Genomic DNA, 18,723 nt, shown 5'->3' with positions numbered 1-18,723 from the left:
AACGTGGCTTTTATATATATATATATATATGCTAACATGACACATGTTCTTTGTTTTCATTAAACACCATCATCATCATCATTAATATCACCTTATGCTTTATTTCCTTCTTACTTTGTCATCGAATCAAAAGAAAGGAAATAAGGAAAAGAGAAGTGACCAAGTGAGGGAGAGAAACGGTGAAAACCTCCAACTTTTTGGCTATGATTTCTTGTGATCCATAACTCCAATAAAAAATTTAATACGATAAAAGTATTCGTATCTTTCTTCTTTATACGCTGGTGTTACTTTTGTTCGGTAGAAGCTCATGGTGATGTAGTTCCTCTTCTCCTTGAGTTCGGCCAATTGGAATTTTAGGAGGCACAGACAATTTCACGACGCTTTTCTCTTCAACAGCTCGGTCAGAAAGCTTTTCCAGAACTTTTGTTAATTTTGATTTCACATGGAGGTAAGGGTTTATTTTTAAAATTAACAGTTTTCAATTTAAGGATGCCCAAAAGTATAGTAAATAATTACAAATATGTTAGTAATTATAATATTATTGAGTTTGGATTTTTGGTTGTAAATGATTGGCTGTGTTTGTGACTGAATTTTTGGTTATAAGAGTGAATGAAAATTGATTTCTTAATTAGAAGTAGTAATTTTGAGAGTTTATAAATGATTTTACAAGGATTGGAATCATATGTCGTTTATTGAGAATCTTATGTTTGAAAAGTGCTGATAGAAGGCTGGTAAACTGTTGAGAAGTTATGGAAGTGAGGGAGCCCATAAGGGTGGTGAAGTCGAGTCTTAAGGGGAGGTTCCGTCTGAGTTTTTGTAAAAACAAACGAAAAAGTGATTTTGGTTAATGATGAATGTGAAAAGAACATGGTCAGAAGGTTTTGTAAAGTTTGAATGAACGTGCGAATTTTTTTCTTTGGTTTTAATAGCAAAAAAATTGAAAGGGAGATGAATTTTATTGAAATAGAAGAAGCGTAGTTTTAAAGAAAATGATTTGATTATTGAAAACTTATTTAATATTTTGAACGGTGTGATTATTGAAAATCATTTGTTACTTGGGAATGTTTTGAAAAGGGTTTGAAAGGTGGTTAGGTTGGGACCCTTGAAGGGTGGCAAAACCTGAATTTTAGAGAAAATATTGCAGAAGTTTTTGCAAAACACCGAAACTTTGCTTAAAGTATTATTTAAAAGAAAACTGGATTTAGGGTTCATAATAGTTGATTTTTGAATTATCAAGAAAATTACTATGTTTTAAGTTTAATCTATTGAAAAAATATTTTTGTTTTAAGTTATAATTTGAGTTCGATTTATTAAGAAAAAGAATTTTTATTAAACGTTACGAAGTTTGGTTATTTAGAAACTAATCGATTTAAGGTTATGATAGATAAGTGAATAGGTGGTGATGCGGATGTGTAATTGATTATTTGGTGATGCGGATGTATGTATAAATTGTAATTAAGCAGTGATGCGGAGGTATGTTTAAGAATGTAGGTGATGCAGAGGTGTGGGTATGTAATTGATGATGTGGAGGCATAATAAAAAGAAAGGAAATGAGAACTAATGAAGGAAATAGATACTTAAGAGGAAAAGAATGAGAAAGAATGAATAAGATAGATACTTGAAAAGTGTATGTTAAATAGGTCTTGTGCCAAAGTGCTAATGCGAAAGTGCCCGCCTAACTAATAGCCTAAGGTTGCTAATGCGGAATTGTCCACCTGACTGATAGCCTACGGTTGGTAATGCGAAAGTGCCCGCCTAACTGATAGCCTAAGATTGCTAATGCAGGAATGTTCGCCTAACTGATAGCCCGTTTCTACCATGATGCCAAAATATCCTAACTGACACGGGTTCGTCCATGATGATAATTGTGCTTGACTGACACGGTAAGAAACCATATTCGGGGTTCGCTCCGACTAACGTCGGGTTGCGGGTAGACAACCAACGCGTGAGCTCATGGCCTGCATAGGAAAGGCATGCATCATATTGTTTGCGTATTTGCATTTGATTGTGGTTGTTTATCTTGTTAATTTGTGATTGTGCTGTTGTCTTGGTGACTTGCTTGTATGTTTGATTGGACATTTTACTTGTGCTGTGTACTTAATAATGTGGTGGAAGCTGATGTTTGTAGATTGGATTTAGGTATATTATTTGCGATGCTAGCTTATTTAGATATTGCGATAATTGAGGAATGTTGTTAAGAGATGAGGAATTGTTAATGTGATGGAGATTTTGTTTAAGTAATGTGATTTAAAAAAAGAGTTTTACACGATTTTAGGTAAGACTTAAGAAGGATTTCAAGGGTTTAATAAAGAAAACTGTTTTTGGGTTATGAGTTAATTATTTATATATTATTCTATATATTTTTACGGCATTCGCTATCCCTACTGAGAACATGCGAGGACGATGTTCTCACCCCCTACAGATCTTCTGTTTCAGTGACAGGCCCGGAAATCCTTCGTGTGGAGCCGCGACTGAACTACGGAGCTTTATGTACATATGTATACGTATCTTATGTATTTGGTTTTGCCTTGGATTTTCCCCTCGCCATTTATTGTTTTTGATTTTTAGAGGGATAGGACTTGTATTTAAAAATCTTGGTATATGTCTGTATATAATACTAGGTGATTATGTAGGTATATGTATCATTTTGCCTAAGTGATTAAAAGTAAAGACTTTTCGTTTTCTTGATTAAAATTCCGATTCGTATTCGCGAAGGCTCAATATGAAATAATATAGTATAAAATAAAAAGGGTTAAAGGTAAGTAACACCTAAGCCTTTAGTACGATCATGAGGTGCTAAGACCATCTCCAGTAGAGAACTCATCCCAATCCCTATTTATGGCCCACGTATCATAAAAAGTAACTCCACATCAGTTTTTGCGTCATAAACAGTAAATAGGAACTCAAAGCATCTCTCTCTTCTCCATTAGGAGGAACTAACTTTAGTCCCTGTTGTGGTCCCACTTAATTAATTAATTAAAATACTTAATGTAATTAATTTTTCAATAATATTATTTAAATTTATAAATTTAAAAATAATTTACTATTAAAAGATATTAATATTAAATAAATTCATATATAACAATAATACACAATATATGATTCGGGATTACACTAATTTGTAAAATTACTTAATACAAAGAAAAACATAATTAAGCTCTATAATTGACGATAAGCATTATGAAATTGCCATATGTGTTCAATCAAGTCCTCTTTCAATTGTCTATGCTGCTGTCTATTTCGAAGTTAGGCATTTCTTTGGAGAAATTGATGGTATGGTGCAAAATCTTCCTCTCCCAGCTGAGGTTGTGATAAGCCATTTTCGACATCATCATACTCTAAGCATTGAGCAAAATTTCCTACATAAGTGTCTCTTTCATCCTCAACAATCATATTATGCAATATAATACAAGCTCTCATTATGTTGGCAAGCTTCTTCTTTTCCCAAAAGCGAGCTGGACCATGTATAATTGCAAAGCGTGCTTGCAATACTCCGAATGCTCGCTCCACATCTTTTCTTTGCCCTTCTTGGTATTGTGCAAATAACTTGCATTTCTCCCCTTGTGGCTTTGAGATTGATTTGACAAATGTGGCCCATTCAGGATAAATATCATCTGATAAATATTATCCCACAGTATAATTATTACCATTAATAGTATAATTTACCTCCGGAGCTCGGTCATTTAGAATATCATCGAACACTGGAGAACGATCCAACACATTGATATCGTTATTTGAACCAGAAACTCTAAAGAATGCATGCCATATCCAAAGGTCTGAAGATGCTATAACCTCAAGTACTATGGTTGAAACCCCACAATAACCATTCATGTACATACCTTTCTATGCCTTTGGACAATTTTTCCATTGCTAATGCATGCAGTCAATACTACCCAACATGCCAGGAAAGCCACGACCCTCTGCCATTTGTACATCATTCGGATTTGGTTTCTGCAAGTATTCATCCTCGAACACCAAAGTGACACCTTCAACAAAATTTTCCAAGCATTCAATTGTAGTGCTCTCGCCTATGCGCACATAATCATCAACAACATCAGCTGCTACGCCATATGCTAACATCCGTATCGCAGCGGTGCATTTTTGGAGTGGTGACAAGCCTCTTCTTCCAGTTGCATAAATCCTCTATTGGAAATACGGATAGACGTTTGAGAGAGCATCTACTATCCGAAGGAACACATGTCTTCTCATTCGAAATCTCCGTCGAAAAATGTCAGCATTATACACCGGTTCATCTGCAAAGTAATCTTGGAAAAGGCGATCATGTCCTGCTTCTCGATCTCTGTTGATCCATCTACGAGGAGTTGGGACAGAGCTTCTATCGATATCTTCTTCTTCTAAATCTTCGAATAAACACTCATCGATCCAATTATCTATGAGTGTGTTATCTTGCCGTCTTCTTTTGCCATACAAAACCTCATTAAACATATCATCAAAATTTCTAGTCATAATCTTTGCTCTATGTAATTTTTAGTACTCTTTCGAGGTGAGAAACAAGAGTTGAAATGGATTTGCAAAGTCATTACTAGTTGATTTTATAAGTGTGTCTGCAACAAGTATCTACTTCTCAACGGCTAGTTTTACAACGGCTACTTAACGGATAGTTTTGCAACGGCTACTTCACGGTCACTTTCATGAATAATAACGGCACAATAATATTGACTAATTTGAAAAGTTACATCAGAAATGAATAAAACAGACTACATCACATACCAGTAATACACAATAAAACTAAGAACATACTACGTAACTCTACGAATACAAGGAACTATTAAGTAAACCACTTCGCGATTATTTTCTCACATGCAATCCTATGAAGAGCTCGTCGTTTTTCACTCATTGTAGACGTGTTAGCATTAAGTATTTGCATATCCATTTTCCTTTTCCTTTCCTTAGCCATCCTTTCCATTTCTCTTTCTTTTGCATTTATCTCCATTTCTTTAAGGGATAAGTACTTTTTTCGTCCCCAAGGTCTGGGGTTGAAATCAAAACCGTCTCCGACCTTTTTTTCTTATTAAAATCATTCTCAACGTTCAAAAACGCTTTAAAATTATCCTTTCCCGAATTTTTGGACCAAAATACCCTCATCATCATCATTCTCCTCTTTACCTTCCTCACCCCACCACCTCCACTGCCACCAATATTACCACCACAACCACCATCAACACCACCACCACCACCACCACCACCAACACCAACCAACACCAACACCAAGAACACCAAACAACAGCAATAACACCAAACAACACCAAACCACAACAAACAAAAACCAGAAACAGAAACAGAAAGCAAAGCCACCACCAACACCAACACCAACAACACCACCACCACCAAGAACACGAAAAACAGAAAGCAAAAAAAAAACAGAAAGCAAGAAAGCAGAACGGCGGTGATGGGCTTCTGCTCAGTGGGCTCGACGGCAACGGCCATGGAAGCTTCTCGGACGGCGATAGAGGCGCGAACGGCAGTGATGGGCTTCTGCTCAGTGGGCTCGACGGCGGCGCAGCGAGGACGACGACGACTGGGTGGCGCGATCCTCCTCCTCGCGGCTCTCTCTCTCTTCGTCGTTGACTTGCGATGGCGGCTCGTGGCGGATCGGCAGCGACTCCCCATAGACGGCGAAGCAGCACGGCGGCGGGGAACTGACGCGGTGGCAGGGCGCGGACAGCATCCCTTCCTCTTCCTCTCCTTCTCCTCACTCCCTCACCATAACCTCCAACCCCCTTCCTCATGCCGCTCTCTTCATGGTCATCATCATCATCATCAACAGAAAATTTAAGCAACATGCACTTTGAACAATAATCAACAAATTAAGTAACAACAATATTCCAAATTCAAATTTTAGCAACAACAATGTTTCACAACAAATTTCACCAAAAATCCAGAAATTTCTCAAAAAATCCAGTTCACAGTCACAGAAGAAGAAAAAAAAGAAGAAGTGGTGGTATGGTGGTGCGGTGCGGTGCGGCAGGACGGCAGGGCGGCAGGGCGACAGTGCGGTGGTGCGGCGGTATGGAGAAGAAGAAGAAGAAGAAGAAGAAGAAGAAGAAGAAGAAGAAGATGATGATGATGATGATGATGATGATCGTGCGATGGTGCGGTGCTGTGCGGCAGGACGGCAGGGCGGCGGTGCGGTATGGTGCGGCAGGATGGCAAAGCATTTTTATTTATTTTATTTTATAATTTTTTAATAATGAAGAGTAATTTGGTAAAAAAACTAAAATTGAAGTAAAAAAGAACAATTTTATAACGTTTTGTAACGTTAAGGATGATTTTAATAAGAAAAAAAGGTTGGGGACGATTTTGATTTCGATCCCAGACGTTGGGGACGAAAAAAGTACTTATATACCTTTGAGTTTGTAATTCTTGTTCTTTCATTGCCACTTGAATTTGTAACTCCTTCTCCTTCATTGCCATAATTTGTGCTCTATGTGCCCTCTAAGACCCCAAATTTTTAAAAATTAAATAATGAATTATTTGTGATTTATTATTTTATTTAAAGAAAATTATTATTATTATTATTATTATTATTATTATTATTATTATTATTATTATTATTATTATTATTATTATTATTATTATTATTATTATATATTTATAATATTTATATATTTATTTCCCTTTGGCCGAAGCCTTAAGGGAATTAAGATAAAGAAAGCCAAAACGTGGCTTGCATGCTTAACTATGTACATATATATAATTCTTACTAATGTTTCTTTTAAACCTATATCATCATGACACATGTTTCTTTTATTTTTCTAACTTTGACACCTATAATGCCTAAACACCACAAATCACCACTCATCATTAATATCTTTGTTTTGTTCTTCATGCATCACCGAACATGCATTTGGAGAGAAAGAAAAGAAAGAACCGAGAGAGAGAAGAGAGAAACCGTGAACTTCTTTGAGCTTCCGAGCTCGATTTCTTGTAATTCGTGATTCCAGTCAAAAATCTAATCCGGTAAAAGTGTTCATATCTTCCTCCTCTACACATTGACGTTATTTTTGTTCGGTGGAAGCTGATGATGACGTAGCTTCCCTTTCCATTGAGTTCGGCCAACTGGAGTTTTAGGAGGCACAGACGATTCCGGACGTTTTCTTCTTCGGCAGCTCGGTCAGAAAGCTTCTCCGGAGCTTCGAGTATTTTGATTTCGTACGGAGATAGTGGATAAAGCTGTGGTTGCGACTGTTGCTGGGTGTGAGCCGAGAGAAAAGGATTTCTTTGAGGCGTTTAGTTTATGGGTTCGACAATTGAGGTAGGAGATTTTATTTTGAAATTAACTGTTTTAAACTATGAATGCCATGGAAGTATAGTGAGTATTTATAAATAATTTATGATTGTTTGGAGTGACTGAATGATGAATTTGAGTTATTAGAAATGATTGAAAAGAGGTTGAAAATGGTTCAGTTGGGACCCGAAAAGGGTGGCTAAGCCCGAGTTTTAGGGGAAGTGCTGCCGAAATTTTATAAAATCTGAGGTTTTATTTAAAAAGTTATTTTAAAAGATTTGGTTTTAGAAAATTAAATTATTTGAGATTTATTTAGTTGAGAAAAGGTGTATTCTATTTTTAAACTCGATTTATTAAGAAAAGCATAATGTTTTAAATCCAATTTTGTAAGGAGAGATTTTGTTTTAAGTGTTGTTTTGAGCTCTTTTTTTTTAAGAAAAGGAATCTCTGCCACAGGAGAGTAGAGAACAAGGATTTAAAGGATATATTAACTTAAAGAGATTGTCTTCCACAGGAGAGCAGATGTGATATTATTTGGGCCTTAGTGCCAAATGTAAAGTGGGGACGCCCACACACTGAGAACTGTTTTCCAGATGTACGCTTATTGACTTGGAGAGTCACACTGTATGCGGCCTAGCCGTACGACTTATAAGCACACTGTATGCATCTAGAAAGCCATATCTGGGACTTGTGCTCGGGTAATGTCGGGAGCGGGTAGGCAACCGACACATGAGCTCATGGCCTGCATTAGGAATAGACATGCGTCATGTTGTTTGCACATTTGTATTTGGTTGTGTTTGCTTGTATTACTTCTCTGTGATTGTGCTGTTTGACTTGTTTGTATGTTGGTTTGAATCCCTTACTTGTGCTGTTAGTTCACGGATGTATTGAGGTGAGATGTTGTGGTTGAAGGCGTTACATTATGGTATCAGAGCAGTTCGTCCCTGTTAGAGCCTTGGGAATGGACTGACTATGCTTTACTGCATACTCTAAGTGTCTGTCATGCAGTAGGACTTGTCTCACTTACAAGAGTTTGAGTTTGAAATGCATGATTGACTAATGCTGTTAGTCGACCGTTGCATCTCTCATGGTATTAGGTCTGACCAACTTAATACTAATGATTCATGTATATGGAAATACTAATGGATTATCATAGACGAGATAGAAGTAATAGGTAACGTGAATCGTGGGTTTTGGGAACGTTAGGAGTTAATTTCTTGATTCTACTTGGTTACGAATTTATTCTTTCATGATTTGCCGAGAGTTTCTTATTCGAGATTTCTTTCTTAAAAATTTAACTAATTATTTTTCAACCTTGTTCCGCTTTCTCAATTTATCCTAATTACATATGTCCTCTTAAATTTCTTAGATATCTGCCTTGTGTTATTTAAACTCTTCTTCTTGACTCCTATATTCTTTGACGTAATTTTCGGACTTGTTTAATGCATCAAAGTGAATCGTTAAAATCTTTGTGAACCTTGTCCAAGTTGCTTGTTCTTTCTCTAAGGTCTTGTATCTTTTTAGTGACTTAATATTTGTTTTGATGTCACGTGCGACCGTTATACATAGCAAGTGGTGCGTTAGCTCTTTATGATGTGTTTTGTGAATACGAAAGGTAGAGCTTGTAAGCGTGCGACGTCACAAGACGTTTTAGGGTTCTGAGTCCCGTGGAGAAATTTGCGGAAGATATATTTGTGACCAATATTAGGTTATGAAGTGTTTGATGAGGTTAAGAAAATTCACGAATAGTCTACTTGTTAAAGTACATTTTGAAATGGTGAATATACGTCAGGTTGATGTATAGGAAGTTGAAACTCTGGAGTTAGTAAGAGATCAATGTGCAGACGTTAAGCGTGTCGTTTTAGCCACATGCCTGTTTTATAATCTTTCGCCACCTTGTTTTACCATCGCACATTTGAACGATGTCATCTTTTGTATCAATCTTGCCTTGTAACTTCAGCTTTATAAACGTACTTTTACCCTGGTACTTATATGCCATGTGAACTTCTTTTATTTTATAGCAATTTTCGAGGACGAAAATTTTTATAAGTGGGGTAGGATGTAAGACCCCAAATTTTTGAAAATTAAATAATGAGTTATTTGTGATTTATTATTTTATTTAAAAAAAATTATTATTATTATTATTATTATTATTATTATTATTATTATTATTACTATTATTATTATCTTTACTATATTATCATATTTATATATTTATAATATTTATATATTTATTTCCCTTTGGCCGAAGCCTTAAGGGAATTAAGATAAAGAAAGCCAAAACGTGGCTTGCATGCTTAACTATGTACATATATATAATTCTTACTAATGTTTCTTTTATACCTATATCATCATGATACATGTTTCTTTTATTTTTCTAACTTTGACACCTATAATGCCTAAACACCACAAATCACCACTCATCATTAATATCTTTGTTTTGTTCTTCATGCATCACCGAACATGCATTTGGAGAGAAAAAAAAGAAAAAACCGAGAGAGAGAAGAGAGAAACCGTGAACTTCTTTGAGCTTCCGAGCTCGATTTCTTGTAATTCGTGATTCCAGTCAAGAATCTAATCCGGTAAAAGTGTTCGTATCTTCCTCCTCTACACGTTGACGTTATTTTTGTTCGGTGGAAGCTGATGATGACGTAGCTTCCCTTTCCCTTGAGTTCGGCCAACTGGAGTTTTAGGAGGCACAGACGATTTCGGACGTTTTCTTCTTCGACAGCTCGGTCAGAAAGCTTCTCCGGAGCTTCGAGTATTTTGATTTCATACGGAGATAGTGGATAAAGCTGTGGTTGCGACTGTCGCTGGGTGTGAGTCGAGAGAAAATGATTTCTTTGAGGCATTTAGTTTATGGGTTCGACAATCGAGGTAGGGAATTTTATTTTGAAATTAACTGTTTTAAACTATGAATGCCATGGAAGTCTTGTGAGTATTTGTAAATAATTTATGATTGTTTGGAATGAATGAATAATGAATTTGAGTTATTAGAAATGATTGAAAAGAGGTTGAAAATGGTTCAGTTGGGACCCGAAAAGGGTGGCTAAGCCCGAGTTTTAGGGGAAGTGCTGCCGAAATTTTATAAAATCTGAGGTTTTATTTAAAAAGTTATTTTAAAAGATTTGGTTTTAGAAAATTAAATTATTTGAGATTTATTTAGTTGAGAAAAGGTGTATTCTATTTTTAAACTCGATTTATTAAGAAAAACATAATGTTTTAAATTCAATTTTGTAAGGAGAGATTTTGTTTTAAGTGTTGTTTTGAGCTCGTTTTTTTTTCAAGAAAAGGAATCTCTGTCACAGGAGAGTAGAGAACAAGGATTTAAAGGATATATTAACTTAAAGAGATTGTCTGCCACAGGAGAGCAGATGTGATATTGTTTGGGCCTTAGTGCCAAATGTAAAGTGGGGACGCCCACACACTGAGAACTGTTTTCCAGATGTACGCTTATTGACTTGGAGAGTCACACTGTATGCGGCCTAGCCGTACGACTTATAAGCACACTGTATGCATCTAGAAAGCCATATCTGGGACTTGTGCTCGGGTAATGTCGGGAGCGGGTAGGCAACCGACACATGAGCTCATGGCCTGCATTAGGAATAGACATGCGTCATGTTGTTTGCACAAAATAGATAATAAAAGAAAACAGGTTAGTAACTCCTCACTTCTGGTACGGTCATGACGTGCTAAAAGTTAGAGCGTTAAATGCCCTCTCTTCTTCTCTTTCTTTTTCCCTATCCATTAGTTCCTTTTCTCTAACATTCTTAATATATTCCATGAGAGATAGTTTTTTAACAACCGATGATTTTTTTTGCTAAGATCTTCAGACATTTGTGCTTTTTCCTTATCTTTTCGCTTGCTCTTCTTTGATCCTTTTGGGCGAACGGGAGAGTCCACACCGGGTTCGTCTGCCAACGGTGTATCTGGGTTTGATGAGGATGAGTATGCTCCAATTGCACTAATTTTGGTTCTCTTTGAGCCTCCACTTTGTGTTGGTAGTTGGCTTCTCCATTTTTACTCCACACGAAGCATGTTCCAATGCCTCTCAAAAGTAAATTTTTTACCATAATTTGTGGAATAAAGTTTACACGCCAACTCCTTTATATCATCAGCGTTCGAATCACTCCTTATGTTTCGACTAGCTTGATCGTAGCAACTAGCAAATTGTGCAACGGCCTTGTTGATCTTATACCATCATTTCTTACATGCAACTATCCCCTTGTCATATCGGAGCAAAATTCTACACAGTAGCTGTGAATTCTCGACTCTAAAATATTTTCTCCTTTTGATCGGTACCAACTATAGGGTCAGTTGAAATATTTAACCATGCACCGATCAGCATCTCATCATCTTTCCAATGCCAATGCTGAATACTATCTTGCCTCCAATATTCAATATCATCATCATTGAGGTCGATAATATCTAATCCACGAAGATTGACAAAATCTGAATATTGCGAATTTGGACTAGATTCTATCGGAGTCTGAGAGGATGGGTTAGAAGAGCCACCAATACTAGATAAGTTATGTCGTGATGCATTGAATTGAGTTGGAAATGGCAAAGATGTTGGATTAATATTTTTGTTAGAGGGATTAAATATGGATGAAAATGGAAAATGTGGTGTTTGTAAATTTTGATTTTGTGGTTGGAATATAGGAAATTGATTATTATAAGGAGTTTGAAAATTGAAATTAGAAAGATTTTGTGGATTTGGATTTTAAAATGTATTTGGTAGTGTGAAGTTTTGATTTGGAACTTGAGAGTTTGAGGTTTGAGATTGTTGGGCATTTAGAGTTTGAGAAAAATTTTGTAAATAATTGAAAAAAGAGTTGAGTTGGTTTGGATCCATTTTTTCGAACAAAAAATAATATCAGTAGAACTTGGATTTCGTAAACTTGGAAGAAGATGAAGAAGAGTAGAAGAAAGTGTGTGAATAGAAGTGTATGTAATTGGTATATATAGAGTAATAAAATATTAATTTATTAATAATAACGGTAATATAGTAACGGCTAGTTTCCAACGGTTAATTTTGCAACGGCTAGTTTTACAACTGCTAATTTTAATAATGTGGTTAGCATTTTAAATTTTAAAAATAAAAATAACCAACCCAACCAAAAATTATTTTGTAAGGTGTAAAAATTAAATTTATTTTTTAATGTAAGTAAATTTAATTAATTATAATTTAATATAATAATATAAATAATATTTAATATTAATTATGATATAAATAATTAATATAAATTATTAATTAAATAAAAATTTAATTATTTAATATAATTTTTATTATAATTATTACTAATTTAATTATTATTTAATTATTTAATTATTTCAGATTTTATATTATGAGTTTTCATTTAGAGGGATTCTCCTTTCTCGATCTAAGTGAAGGAATTCCTTCTCATCTCACTCCAACGGTTGATTCCCATTTTTCCTGACATGCACAATAATAGAAATTCTAAAAAAATAATCATTGCAATTGCTCTAAAAATAAGGGTATTACATTCGAGGTCATCTTAGCTGAACCGGTCACAATTTTTCAGATCTAATGCTGCTAGGAAGCTACAAGCTCACCAACACCTATCCTTTTGTTATTAGTTAAACGTGCATTAGGTAGATTATGTTGGTATTTAACTTTACNACACTGTACCTGTTATTTCACCTATGCAAGTGCTTTGTTTACTATTCCATTTAATATTAGGTCAAATCTAACATTACTAACATTTTATGTAACGAAACAATTCACATCATATATCAGAAATCTTTTTGTATGGTGCTTTAAAGACTAAATTATTTTTTTCCACCAAAGATATTTCCTTAAAATAATGGGGTGAATCTTTTTTCTTGTTTGTTTTCTAGTCACACAATAGACAATAGACATCTTATTCCAGAGATTTGTTTGTTAGATCTGAGATTTGATTGTTTTAAGGTTCATGAGGTACCCAAATAGTGGATGCCTTAGCCCACTTTGATGTATCTAGTCTTTCGTAGTGTGTCTTAAAAACCACCTTTCCAGATTGTGTTGCTGAGATTGTGGCTATTGATCCAAGTTTCAAGTAAATAAATTCATACCTTTTTACACAAAACATAAAATAATTTATTTTTATCTTTAGATTGATAACGGCGCTCAAAGGGAAAGGAGCAAAAAATGAAACAACAACAATCTTTGGGAGCACAACTTGGTTGCTGTTGAGAGCACTTTTGTAGACAGATAAAGAGACAACAACCACTTACACGCCGAACCACCCAACAACACTATGCATAAATACTGCAGTACAAATAATAATAACAAATTTAAAAAAATAAAAAAATATCGAGCGTGGCGAAAAGAATGCAAGAAAATGGCGAAAACGCCGTCGTCTGCTCGTGCGCATCTCCACACTCGCTTTCTGCAGAAAAGCGACACACAACAACATAACCATAACTATAACCAACTCCAAAATCAAAGTACCCAGCTACGTCCCAATATCCCTTCAGATCCATTCAAATAACTTCTCTCTCTCTCTCTCTCTCTCTACTCCTAGTTTTCGTCGCCCTAATCGTTCTCATCACTCTATCACCCGCGAAGTCGTTTTGTCCCAAAACGACAATTCCAAGAAACACTGCCTCATGTCGAGTGATGATGCCGTGAAACCCGTACCCTACGCTCGCCGGCGCCCCACCGGAGAAGGTAGCAGCAGCTCCGGTTCCTCTCACCGCAAGCGGGCCAAATTTCTCCATAATTTCAAGTGAGATTTCTGTTTTTTGTTTTTAAAGTTAACATTGTTGGAAATTATAAGCTCAAGTTGTATGATTTTTGTTTATTGGCTTGCTGATGGAATGTTTTGGTCCAAGCGTAGTGACGTGGGGGAGGATGGATTTGATTCTAGCTGTGAGGTAGAGGGCGAAGGTGAATGTGATGAATCTGACGTAGCAAAAGTAGAAGATCAAGGGGTCAAAATGGATCTCACTGAGGATTTATTGCATATGGTATGCCCCCAATTTTTAAGTCAATTTGAGATGTTAATGGTTTTAAAATTATCCACTCATGCCTACCCGTTAAGTGCAGGTTTTCTCATTTTTGGATCCTCCCAATCTATGCAAAGCTGCCAGGGTTTGTACGCAGTGGAGAACTGCTAGTGCTCATGAAGATTTCTGGAGGACTTTGAACTTCAAAGATCGTTACATTTCTCTGGAAGAATGTAAGCTTGAATGCATATCTTGTATAAAAATTGTTGTTTTTATGATAATTTGTGTTGATATTGGAAATTATGTTATGTGTCTCTTGCATTGCTGTGATCCTGCTTTCGTAATAGTCTCCCTATGCTGATTTGAAAAGCTTTATGTATTTACAGTTGAGGACATGTGTAGGCGTTATCCTAGAGCCACAGCAGTGAGCATATCCGGTGCCACAATTTCCTCGCTTGTCATGAAGGCTATCTCTTCCCTGAGGTAGGTTTTTTCGGCAGTATTAATGTAGTCACTCAAGTTATCTGCAACCACGTCTGAATCTTTGTCATCTTCAGGAATCTTGAGGTTCTAACACTGGGAAAAGGACATATACCGGATGGTTTCTTCCATGCCTTGGAAGATTGCTCTATGTTGAAAAGACTGAGCATCAATGATGCTACACTTGGCAGCGGTATTCAGGAGATATCTATTACTCACTATAGGATGTGCCATCTTCAAATAACAAAATGCCGTGTGATGCGTATAGCAGTCAGGTTCATATATTTTGATGCTTAACTAGCATTTAGCTGTCCCTTTACCTTTAAATTTAAAATGTTATCTTGTGTTCTTTTCCAGATGTCCACAGCTTGAAACCATGTCGTTGAAACGCAGTAATGTTGCACAGGCTGTGCTTAATTGCCCTCTTTTGCATGAACTTGACATAGGCTCTTGCCATAAACTTCCTGATTCTGCAATTCGCTCAGCTGCAACATCATGCCCCCAATTAGTTTCTTTGGATGTGTCTAATTGCTCATGTGTTAGTGATGAGACACTACGTGAAGTATCCTTCTCTTGTGCTAACCTTAGTTTCCTTGATGCCTCATACTGCCCAAATGTATCTCTTGAGGTATGTTTTAGTATATAATTACTTTTCTTTGTGATGCCGTGTTTGGCGGTATAAACTTGATCCGCCCTTGTTTGACATACATTTTTCCTCATTGAAGTCTGTTAGACTTCCAATGTTGACAGTTCTTAAGCTTCACAGTTGTGAAGGCATCACCTCCTCTTCAATGGCTGCAATAGCTCATAGTAGTTTGTTGGAGGTATGTAATTTTACCTGGACACTGATATTTCTGATATGTCTGAATTCAAGGTGTAGATTTATGAGTAAATTATACCTCTGCTATCACAGGTTTTGGAGCTTGATAATTGTAGTCTACTGACTTCAGTATCTTTAGATCTTCCACTTTTGCGAAATATAAGATTGGTACACTGTCGCAAGTATGTTTCTTCCCCATTTTTTTCTTCCCAAGAAAATTAAATTCATTTTCATCTATTTTCATCCATTGCTTTGTTGATTCCTTTTCATACTTTTATATGAATGAGGATTTACTTTTACTTTTATGAATTCTTTTAAGCATTTTTTCCCTTGGCAGATTAGCTGATTTGGACTTGAGGACTATAATGCTTTCTTCTATGGTGATGTCCAACTGCCCTGCACTCCGCCAAATCAATATCACTTCAAATTCACTTCAAGTATGTCTGTCATTTTTTTGTTCCAATACTTTACAGTATAGAAGTCTAAACAATGGACTTTTTGGCATCGCAGAAATTAGCCATACCAAAGCAGGACAGCTTAACCACATTGGCTTTACAATGCCAATCCTTGCAAGAAGTAGATCTGTCTGAGTGCGAATCGTTGACAAACTCTGTATGTGATGTTTTCAGTAATGGAGGAGGATGCCCAATGTTGAAATTATTAACTCTTGATAATTGTGAGGTATTTGAATTCGGAATAGCTATTCTTTGTGATTTTCTGATTTCACTTTGCTTATGCATGATCTACTTGTATGAATTATGGATTATGGACTAAGGTTGCCATGGGTTATACATGTTTGTCAGATTATTTTAATATTTTATCCTGTGGTTATGAGTAATCTTTTTTGAAATCTATTTATTATACTTTATAACTTTTGATGTTTTGATGAATTCAGAATTTGACATCAATTCGATTTATCAGCACCTCTCTGGTCAGTCTCTCCCTTGGTGGTTGTCGAGCAATAACTAATCTTGAGTTATCTTGCCCAAAGCTTGAGAAAGTCATTTTGGATGGTTGTAATCATTTGGAAAGAGCATCATTCTGTCCTGTAAGTGGTATTGGCTTATAACAATCTTCATGATCTGTTTTGCGTGTGATGATACATATGTTTATACCTTTTTGATTTGAACATTTGTCTGAAGTGAACTCATTATCAATATGAAGTTGTTTTGGTTGTGACGTTTTCTGTTTGCATTTTGGATGGTTGTAATCATTTGGAAAGAGCATCATTCTGTCCTGTAAGTGGTATTGGCTTATAACATGCTTCATGATCTGTTTTGCGTGTGATTATACTTACGTTTATACCTTTTGATTTGAACATTTGTCTGAAGTGAACTCATTATCAATATGAAGTTGTTTTGGTTGTGACGTTTTCTGTTTGCATTTTGGATGGTTGTAATCATTTGGAAAGAGCATCATTCTGTCCTGTAAGTGGTATTGGCTTATAACATGCTTCATGATCTGTTTTGTGTGTGATTATACTTATGTTTATACCTTTTGATTTGAACATTTGTCTGAAGTGAACTCATTATCAATATGAAGTTGTTTTGGTCGTGACATTTGCTGTTTGCTTTTGTTTAAAAATGTTTATACTATTAAGAAAGGCATTTTTGTAGGGATGCTGTTGTGTTAAGGCTTGGGCCTATGTGTATGTGATATATCCAAGGTGTGGAATTGTATTTATCTTATTTTGAGTAGCTAGAGACTAAGTGTTTTCTTTTCTTCATTTGTATCTTAGGTTGGTCTCCTGTCTCTTAATTTAGGAATATGTCCGAAACTGAACATACTCAGCATTGAAGCACCATTTATGGTTTCTCTCGAGTTGAAAGGATGTGGAGTACTGTCGGAAGTATTCATCAATTGTCCGCTCTTAACTTCTCTGGATGCTTCCTTTTGCAGGTTAGGTTGCATCTTGTATTGTTTCTTTTTGGTTTCCTGGTTGCATGCATTGCCCACTGATATTTATGATTTTAAATTACAGCGAACTAACAGATGATTGCTTATCTGCCACCACTGCCTCATGCCCGTTAATTGAATCGTTAATATTAATGTCATGCCGATTGATTGGTTCGAAGGGACTTGATTCTCTGTGTTCACTTCCAAATTTGACGGTTCTTGACTTATCATACACTTTCTTGGTGGACTTGCAGCCTGTTTTTGAGTTTTGTTCACAACTAGAGGTATGGTCTACCCTAGGATTTTTTTTGGGTGGGCGGGGGGTGTGTTAATAGTTATTGTTTTGTATCATATCATAAATAATTTCAGTTTGTTCTTATTCTCTCATGTCTTTCTATATAATATTGACCTTGTATGAAATTATTATTGTCACCTATTCTGACAGCACTGCTTTTCTTCTGTTTTGCAAAGGTGCTAAAGTTGCAAGCATGCAAATCTCTTTCCGACACTTCACTGGAACCTCTTTACAAAGGAGGTGCTTTACCTGCACTACAGGAGTTGGACTTGTCCCATGGAACTCTCTGTCAGTCTGCCATAGATGAACTTCTTGTTTGCTGCACAAATCTCAGGCGTGTGAGCCTGAATGGCTGTGAGAATGTGCATGATTTGAAGTGGGGATGCAGTCATGGGCAGGTTGATGTGTCGCCTGCTCTGAAGATCCCATATGGTGTAAGTTCCCATGAGAATGTGTTGGAGTCAAGTCAGGAATCCACCTGCTTACTTCAGAACCTCAACTGTGTGGGATGTACAAATATTATAAAGGTTGAGATTCCATCAAGGGCACATTGTTTAAATCTATTATTCTTAAACCTTTCGCTATCAAGGAATTTGAAGGAGGTCAATATTACTTGTCTCAACCTATGCTTTCTTAATTTAAGGTATAGTTGGCTCTAATGAATGTTGTTGGTTTATACCCTCATTGTATCAAATGTGATAATTATTCTAACTTGTCTGTTCAGCAACTGTTCTTCGTTGGAAATTCTAAGGCTAGATTGTCCAAGATTGATCAGCCTATTTCTTCAGGTATTCGTCTAACATTCTAACCTGCCAATGTTTAATCTGTTTGTGCATTCATTATGTTTGTGAGTGGTTATGCTTCTTTGGTGTCATCATGCTGAGTAGTTTCTTTGAATAATTTGGAACATGTTTAGATTTTTGGATTGGGTTTTATTTTTATTCTACAAAAAACACACCATGTATGAATGTGTATAGTCATGAGATATTGCGATTCAAATTGAAAATCATTTTTTCAAATTGAAAATCATAA

The 18,723-nt window shown here is 36.0% G+C and overlaps 1 protein-coding gene across 1 annotated transcript in view; it reads left to right on the top strand.

The window, feature by feature from the left end:
* LOC107623076 (F-box/LRR-repeat protein 15) overlaps positions 13,526–18,723 on the top strand; it is a gene marked incomplete in the record, with an annotated part of 5,732 nt that continues 534 nt past the window's right edge. The window contains 14 exon segments of the mRNA XM_016325218.2: positions 13,526–13,980; positions 14,092–14,221; positions 14,301–14,433; positions 14,587–14,683; positions 14,758–14,955; positions 15,038–15,308; positions 15,406–15,504; positions 15,594–15,682; positions 15,838–15,937; positions 16,011–16,181; positions 16,396–16,548; positions 17,239–17,399; positions 17,482–17,680; positions 17,868–18,334. Of these exon segments, the coding sequence (XP_016180704.1) occupies positions 13,862–13,980; positions 14,092–14,221; positions 14,301–14,433; positions 14,587–14,683; positions 14,758–14,955; positions 15,038–15,308; positions 15,406–15,504; positions 15,594–15,682; positions 15,838–15,937; positions 16,011–16,181; positions 16,396–16,548; positions 17,239–17,399; positions 17,482–17,680; positions 17,868–18,334 (2,387 nt within the window).

This window comes from Arachis ipaensis, chromosome B10 (assembly GCF_000816755.2).
Source record: "Arachis ipaensis cultivar K30076 chromosome B10, Araip1.1, whole genome shotgun sequence".
NCBI classification, from domain to species: domain Eukaryota; kingdom Viridiplantae; phylum Streptophyta; class Magnoliopsida; order Fabales; family Fabaceae; genus Arachis; species Arachis ipaensis.
Note: the sequence above shows the minus strand (reverse complement) of the source record. Positions and strands in the feature narration are given on the sequence as shown.